The 8,911-nt window shown below is 37.6% G+C and overlaps 1 protein-coding gene across 3 annotated transcripts; it reads right to left on the reverse strand.

Moving 5' to 3' along the window:
• Positions 1 to 4,079: 4,079 nt before the first annotated feature.
• On the reverse strand, positions 4,080 to 8,612 carry LOC113640025. 3 transcript variants are annotated; one of them, XM_027142349.2, is made up of 6 exons: positions 8,474 to 8,612; positions 7,273 to 7,406; positions 6,707 to 7,003; positions 6,324 to 6,617; positions 5,759 to 5,913; positions 4,080 to 5,190 (listed from the first exon to the last, which is right to left on the reverse strand). In XM_027142349.2, exons 2-6 carry the CDS (start codon positions 7,328 to 7,330, stop codon positions 4,729 to 4,731), a joined length of 1,266 nt encoding a protein of 421 aa, XP_026998150.2. In that variant the 5' UTR covers positions 7,331 to 7,406; positions 8,474 to 8,612; the 3' UTR covers positions 4,080 to 4,728. The 3 variants fall into 3 exon arrangements, with proteins under 3 accessions (XP_026998150.2, XP_026998151.2, XP_047674486.1); XM_027142350.2 differs by having other exon boundaries at positions 7,273 to 7,376; positions 8,474 to 8,594; XM_047818530.1 differs by lacking the exon at positions 8,474 to 8,612 and adding an exon at positions 7,817 to 8,131 and having other exon boundaries at positions 7,273 to 7,376.
• Between the last annotated feature and the right edge of the window lie 299 nt (positions 8,613 to 8,911).

An 8,911-nucleotide genomic window follows, 5' to 3' on the forward strand; every position in this document is an offset into this window, starting at 1 on the left:
GATTGCACTAAAAAAACGTTTCTCTAAAACGTATGATAAAACATTTATTGTGCCAATTTGTGTTTATATTCATTCTGAGCCGCCATTTTAAACATCATCGTCTTCAACGCAGATTTTCACACCACGCTGAGTTCACTACTGTACAGTGTATTAACACATGAAACACAGCTCACTGCTTTAAGCTGCGGTCTTTTTCTATATGATTGTAATATGTGTAATAAACTCACTATGTAAACTTCACATTCCTGACGTTTCTTTCCGCTTTGCTCTCGCTCTGGAACCTCGTCCACAATTTTCGGTTTCCTTTCTCTCTCGCGACTCTTGTGACTTCAGTGCTAATCCCTTTTTAATTTCCATAAAAAGCTTTGAAACCCTCATCATCATCATTCAGCCGTTCTCTTATTATGTTGGCTTTGTAGAAGCCAACATTCTGTTTTCCTATTTAAGCTTAGACAAAAAATTATAAATAGTAACTCCTCCTAGCGCTTTCGAGCCACATGCACCAAATTTGGATATGTTGTAGACCCTGGTCTGAAGTTTGTTGCGATTATTTTCTAAGCAATCCAAGTACCAGTACTTCCAGTACCAGGTCTCAAAGTGGCCTTTTTTCCCATAGAATCCCATTATAAACTTTGGAGGTTTATAACTCGGCAAGCTTTCGAACTAACTACACCAAACTCGGCCAGCTCCTTTGGGTGAATTTCCCTTAAAATAAATAAATTCTCTTAATTTCATTATTGTGTAGTTAACATTAGCATTTTAACTGTATTTGAACTGTAAGAAATTGTAATTCAGAAGTGCTGGAGTAGTTCTGAGTCAAAGTAAAGATGTAAGCTGAAGGGTTTTGAGAATGTAGCTGTACAAGTATCACAAGCGGATGTCTTCACTAACATCTTCAACATTTCCCTAACCCACCATTGTCCCTGTTCCAAAGAAGTCTTTAGTGTCCTGCCTCAATGATTATCGTCCTTTCGCTCTCCCATTGTTATGAAGTGCTTCGAGAAGCTCATCATGAGGCACATCAAAACCCAGTTACCACCCTCACTGGACCCCCTACAGTTTGTGTATCATCCAAACCACTTCACAGACTATGCCATTGCCACAGCCCTCCATTTAGCCCTCGCCCACCTGCACAATAAAGATACTTATGTACGAATGCTGTTCATAGTCTTTAGTTCAGCATTCATTACAATCATCCCTCAGCATAGGGATGCTGAGGCTGCTGGGACTGAACATCTCCCTCTGCAACTGGATCTGGGACTGGATCGGGAACAGCATCACTAGCACCACCACACTGAGCACTGGATCCCCTCAGGGCAACTTCTGCTATAACACTGTGTTCATTCCAGTATTTCTGCACATGTAATATTGTTTAAACATACAGTATTTACACTGGTCGGTGCTGTTTCGGTTTATTGTCTTTTGTGTTTTGTCTTGCACTGTTTGCACCAGGTTGCACTTCATGTATCTAGGATTACTTACTTACTTAAGCCGTTAGCTCTGTCTTTGTTTTATGTAGCACCATGGTCCTGGAGAAATGTTGTCTCATTTCACTGTGTACTGCAACAGCTATATATGGTTGAAATGACAATAAAAACTTCTTGACTTGATTATATCTCTGTTTTAGTGCAGTTTGGGGATTTTATATCAGAAGAGTTATGAGTTAAATATCATGTGAATTGTATATGTGGACTTTTAGATTATTATTGAAAAGGCTGAAGGAGGATTTTTGTTTAGTTGTTTTGTTGTTTAGTTCTTAAGACTTTTGAATGATGTTGCAGATGCGATTTATGGCCTGTATGGGGCAGTAAGGCCAAGATGATACCTGTACAACCAAATTCTAAACCTAAATTTGACCAAAGAAGGGTTTATATCTATTTTATTTTTCCCTCCATGTATCATCATTTTCACCAACATCATGGCAATAATAACTGAATCACTGAAGATAAAAATGATATGATTCTCTTTTAAATTCTTATCATAATTACAGGTCTTTAATTTCAACCTGGTTTGTAATTTCTCATTAAAATCTCATGTGTAGTGTAAAGTACCTGCTTTTTGTAAAAAAGTTATTAAATGTCTTACACACTGAGATTAAAGGCACTAAACTTTTTCTCTATTTTTATATACTTTATATATCTCAATCAATGAAAGAAGATATCTGCTGCTACACTCTAGGGCGGCTCGCCAAGCTTTAATATGCGGCTCGCATGGCAGTAAATAATACGATGATATGATCATGTGGTTAAAATTTATTTTTAATTTAAATAACATTAAAAACAATCAGGGAAGCATAGAAAAACGAATGTGCTCTATTACAAATAATAATATATATTTCTATTTGTCACTGACTCACTGCGTTCTGCGCAATAGCCAGTTTTTGGCGGCCTGTCAGAAGCTAGTTTGTGTTTCATGCTAGTTAACAACTTGTGTTTACTGTACATACGGACTAAAAAATGGATAAATTTCTTATCAAACAACCCCGCGCACAAAATAAACAGCAACAAAGCAATGTGACAGTGACAAAATAGGTAACTGATGGGGAGCATCCGCAACTCGAGCGGAAGACGGAGACGGAGGTTATGGAGAGTCCGCGCCTGCTAAAAAAAGAAAGGTGCGAGTCATACAAGATGGGCATAGAAATATTCAAGTAAAGTGGACAGATGAATTTTTATTTGTCCTTCACGGATCAAACCCTTTGTGTTTACTATGCAAACAAACCCGCTCTGGTTTCAAACGAAGTAATTTGGAGCGGCATTTTCAAACAACGCATCCTAATTTCAATAAAAGTTACCCGCCTGCAAGTGAAATAAGAACAAGAAAAATAGAGCAGCTTTCTTCCTCTCTTTCTGAACAACAAAGGCTCATTCACCGGACAACTTCAACAGCTGAGCGTTTAACTGAGGCATCTTTTGAGATTGCATGGATTTTAGCTCGAGGGAAAAAACCCTTCTCCGAAGTAGAAGTTGTGAAAGATTGCTTTTTGGCTTCAGCAGAAATATTGTTTGCAGAATTTGATAATAAAGATGCAATTGTAAAACAAATAAGAGGATTGCAATGATCTGATTCCACCATAATGAGGCGGATTGAAAACATTAGCAAAGATGTGAGTGAGCAGCTCTGTGCAGATGTGTCAGCAGCACCGTGTTTCAGCATCGCAGTGGATGAAAGCACCGATATGACAGATGTAGCTCAGTTGTGTGTTTGGGTGAGGTTCCCTATAGAAAATTCTTTCAGAGAAGAAATGCTTTGCTTACTTCCACTTATTGCCCAAACCAGAGGTGAGGATATTCTGAATGCACTTCTGGAATTTTTTGAAGAAAAAAAATCTCAGTTGGTCAAGTCTAGCAAGTGTGTGTACAGATGGAGCCCCTAGCGTGCGAGGAAAGGAGAAGGGGATAGTTGGGCTCATGAAAAAAAAAAAGAATATAAGAATAATATAGAAATACCAACTTTATCAGGTTTCCATTGCATCATACATCAGGAGTCACTGGTGTCAAAACTGAGAAATAATACATTTCAAAATGTGATGCAAACTAATTATTGTATTGTAATATTGTACATTGGATTTAAGCAGATAAGTTATTTAAGTCTGAACAACTTGGCATACTTTGCGGTGCAAGTGGCTCTCCTATTGACTTTGTCCTATCAGTGTGGCTCACAGGAAAAAAAATAGTGAAGACCACTGCTCTAGTGTGAATATCAGTCCATAATCAGCTACTTTGGGAGTCTTCCTCAGAAGAAGAGGAAGGTTCTGGAGACCTCTCTGGAGGTGATGTACAACATGCTGTAGAGTCTGTAAATATCAGATGAGTGTTCAGAGGGAGGCATGATCAATGCCCCGGCTCAGTGTTCATCTCTTCAACAGGCTGCTTGTGTTTCTGAAGGAGCTGCAGAGAAAATGGACCATTTGTTGAAAGTTACAAGGTCACTTGTAGGACAGAATTAGCAAGCTTCACTGGCATTGGTCTGTGTGTGTGTGTCTGTGTGTGGTTTTAAGTGTGCAGAAGGAGAAACACTCATAGGAGGATCAGGGTGAAGAAGGAGATGCAGCTGATGAAGAAACAGTTTCCAAAAAGTCTTTAACATGTACTTTATTATAAACACACTCACAAACACACACACACACACACAGAGAGAGAGAGAGAGAGAGAGAGAGAGAGAGAGAGAGAGAGAGAGAGAGAGAGAGACTAATATATCTGGATATCAAAAGTCAAAGTTACAGTAAAGTTAATAAAATAGAAATTGTATTTTTCTTAAAAACAATCCATCGTTCAAAAAGCACCTAAACATGTACACATATACTGTAGTTTATATACAATCCCCGGGTACACTGACATTGATAAAAATAAACATACAAAACACACACAGATACAAATATTCTCGCACACATTTTTTTAAAAAAAGTTGTTGTGTTGTTCGTGTTACACAGAGTTACACATTAAATAAAGTGAATCAAACAGTGCAGGTCTCAGGCAGTTTAAATGGCTTCACCTTTTATCTGTAAACACTTGAGTATCAGCTGAAAGCCTGCACAAGTCTGAAGTGACATATAAAGGAATTGACTTTATGAGTGTTTTTTTCCCGTTACAGTCTGTTACATTAACCCTTTATCATCTGGCTTCTCACAATTAATTCTAAGCCACGGTAAATGTGTTTACAGCACAAAAATACCAACAACTCACAGCAGCAACAATCAGAAAACATACTAGTGTTATTAATTCCCTGTTAAATCATTGACTGTGTGTTCTGGGAGATGCAGTCCGGTGGACATGAGTGTATCCTGCGGCGCTCTTTGGGACACCGAGTTTGGGGATTGCTTTGGTGTGACACTTTGTTGCACAGGTTTTGTTTGAACTGGTCCAGTTCTGTGTTATACTTTGTCCAGTGCTCTATGATGGTGTCCAGTTCTGGTCTTTTTAGTCTCCACCACTGGCATATTGTGTCCTGCTCTGAGTCCTGCCTTCTCTGTACAACTGCCTCCATTTCTGTCTTTTTTATTGTCAACATTTCCACCACTGGGATATCATTCTGGTTTGTCCAGCTCTGAGATTTTCTCATTGATTCAGAGTTGTAGCGCTGTATGAGCTTATCCAGCTCTACCATCTGCCTTGCCAACTGATCTGCTTTTGCATCGCTGTCTGATCTCGGTCGGCTCTTCACCTCGCTAGTGCAACCATTTAGTTTGATCTGTAAAATACAAACTTCTGTTCATTGTGTGTTCGGACATGCTCTGAGAGAAGCATCTACATTTTACTTTATATTGGTAAACAATTCCTAAGCATCTGATGAAGAAACAGTTAGCTCTTCCTTCATGATGCGGGTGGTATTCACTGAACAGTTTACTGCACATCTACATCACACACCTGAAGAAATGGAAGTGTGACGTGATGCAGGACACAAGACTATAAACTCAGCACTTCCTTTAATATATCTAAATTACAGTCATAATCCAGAGAACAGGATAAATCACAAGAAGTCACCAGGATAACAAGATACAATCCATTTGTCTTTAAGAATGGATTTAAATGATGTGTTGTCCCAGGCTTAATATCAGGTTTGTTAGCAAATTAGCATGGGAAATAAATAATTATTTTAATACTTTTTAAAATATTTATCATTATTATAGTCATCAGATTTATAACCATACTAATCATTGTAATAACAAAGCTTTTATAACTTTTACAGCTGCACACACACACACACACACACACACACACACACAAACACATAGATGCTGCACATCGTTAATACTTACAGTTTCCTCAGGGTTTGATTTTTCCAGGTTACGAAACTTTTTATGCCGATTCTTCATCACCAACACAACAACAATAACTATGCTCACTAACATGAACAGCCCCACAGACACTCCAATCCAAGTTTCAAACTTCCTTTCTGATTCATGCTGGACCATTATAATACACACACAAAATGCGTTTTTTGCTTATTGGTGAATTATCTGTCTACGATGGTGTACAACAACATTTACAGCTCTATATCTCACTAAACAATATTATAAGAGGAATGAGAATCTGGAGCAGTTGAGAACTCCTGGTTATAAATAACATCCATATCCATGTTGCCATTTATATAGTATCATAACAAATAATTAAAATAATAATGGTTAATGTCAAGTAAAGCTCTAACAGTGAAATGTGTTCATTTGGACAGTTTGGACACACACCAGCAGCCTTTGGACTAACTGTTAATTTTCTACAGGTGAGGTTTCCACTACTAACAGTGTTAATGTGTGTTAAGTCACACTAACACTATGTGCTGCAGTCTCACTAAATTTAGTGTAGTGTATAAGCTGGTAGACGTACCGTTCACAATGAGTGTGTATATATGAATGATGTCCTCATTCTTCCTGTCCCAGATGGAGTAAGTACCACTATCAGTCATGTTCACGTCTCTCAGTGTAATGTTTGGGTAACTGAGTGATGCTCTGTGTGTGTATTCAGGTTGACATTGTAGTGAGCGTTGATTCACTGTACAGATCTGAGAACCGTATAAATCAGCTGAATCTCTGGTTTTATACATCACCTCCACTGGCTCTAGTATGGGCAAATCCATCACTAGAGCTTCACCAGAGTTTAAATGAACTAATGATGTCACAGCTGAAATACAGAATAAAAGAAGGAAATTAAACTGCAAGTAAATATACAAAAAACTAAACCCTGAATGCTTGACAGTCAGGAGAACTTACTTTGAATGATGAGACGCACATCACATGCATCTACACCATCACACACACATGTGTATAGAGCACGATTACTGTAGTCTACTGCAGTGATGGTGAGAAGAAACTTTCCCTTCAGGTACTGATCATGAGACACTTCATATCCTTTCTCTGACCAGCACTTTGTTTTATTACACTGAGCCAGTATATTGCCTGGATTATGGAACATGCTCCATGTGACAACACCAGAACATTTGTTATTGCATGATAGTGTAGCAGACTGATGTAGTTTTGCTGTTACAGAAGTGGAGGCCAGTGTATTTACTGAAAGAGACATCAACACTTTCATCAGTCTTATTCTGAGAACTCAAACTCCTGAGCTAACACAACAGAAAAAAACTACAGCAGAAAACAAATAAATGACTAAAATATATTTTATTATTAAGATGTTGAAAAAAACTCATATAGTAATTGGTTCTAAAACTAGATTTAATACTAGTTTCAGAGTATGGAAATGTAAGGCTTTAATAAAGCTTAACATGAACATCTGATCTCACAAATACACTTGTAGCTGAATAATCAAAAATCCATACCAGTGATGAATGTCAGGAGGAACAGGACACTGTAATGAATGCTGCAGGAATGTCTCATGGTGGAGGAGACACAACACTGAGTGGAGTAAACCAGCAGAGGGATGCTGAAATGAAGGAGAAGGAACAGGACGGTTCTGAAGGTGACCGGAAAAGAGGAGCAGAATTTAAATAAACTCCACACTGCATTACTGTATACCACAGCATTCTGTCACAACTGTAGTAATATGTGGTCGACAAATATAAACACACATGAAGTGCATAACATTTACATCGAAAACTAATGTTTAATGTTCGTTTAAATTACGGAGTACTTAAAATTTATAGAATAACATTTTAATTCACAGTCTATAAAATCAGCAATAATAAAAGCTAAACAAATCAAAATAATTAGATATAATTTTGACCATTTGGATTTTATATTAATTAAAAAGTATTTCTACAATAAGCAAAGAGCTCAAATGTATAAGGAATAAAAATATTAAGTCAGATTTACTACATGTGCATTGCAGAGATTAATTAAACATCATGTAAGATGATTACTAACTCGGTGAATTAAAGGTTTTCCTCCCATATGAAATATTTCCCCATATCAGTGTATCCCAGCTGAGGTGGAGATGTTAACTCCATGCTCATGTTCACTCTGTTTGACTCACTGATCATTTCAGAGTCAGAACAAGACTCATTATTTTCATGGACATTTTCAGAGCTGTTTCTCCAAACAGGCTGTAATTAAATCGTGTAAACGATATAAACACACACACATGAACTGCTAAAATGTCGTACTTTATGCAAGTATTTATTGTTTATTTAAGTGTTTACAGTGTACAGTATACATTCCAGGTTCTTGACCAAACCCGGAAGTGACGGTACTCAATCATACTGTTTATATATGTCAATGTTGGACTCGTTATAAACACAGTAAAATTATCATTACAGCTCATCCTCCTCTTTACCTGCCCTTTATATCGTCAATAACAATATGATTGTACTAAAAAAAACGTTTCTCTAACACGTAAGATAAGACATTTATTGTGCCAATTTGTGTTTATATTCTGAGCCGCCATTTTAAACCTCATCGTCTTCACCGCAGATTTTCACACCACACTATGAGTTCACTACAGTGTATTAACACGTGAAACACAGCTCACTGCTTTAAGCTGCAGTCTTTTCTATATGATTGTAATATCTGTAATAAACTCACCGTGTAAACCTCACATTCCTGACGTTTCTTTCCGCTTTGCTCTCGCGCTGGAACCTCGTCCACACTTTCGGTTTCCTTTCTCTCTCGTGTCTCTCGTGACGTCACCCATCTCGATACACGATGACGTTTCTGGTTATTTTCCATAAAAAGCTGCGAAACCCTCATCATCATCATTCCGCCGTTCTCTTATTATATACTTGTTTGCACTTTATAACACAGTTTCAACATGTTTCAGGTTATTTTACAGCATGGGAAAAGTTTGAAGCGTCTGATCTGATCTTCAAATGACGTCATGTTGAGGATAAATGTTTATTGTACTGAATTAAAGTGTGTTATTGCAGTATAATTGCATTATTGTGCATTATTGCAGGTTGTGAACACAGTCAGATAAATAATCAGCTGTGTATTAGGTGTAGACGATCACTTGCTCCCTGCTCC

This window comes from Tachysurus fulvidraco, chromosome 9 (assembly GCF_022655615.1).
Source record: "Tachysurus fulvidraco isolate hzauxx_2018 chromosome 9, HZAU_PFXX_2.0, whole genome shotgun sequence".
In the NCBI taxonomy this organism is placed as follows: domain Eukaryota; kingdom Metazoa; phylum Chordata; class Actinopteri; order Siluriformes; family Bagridae; genus Tachysurus; species Tachysurus fulvidraco.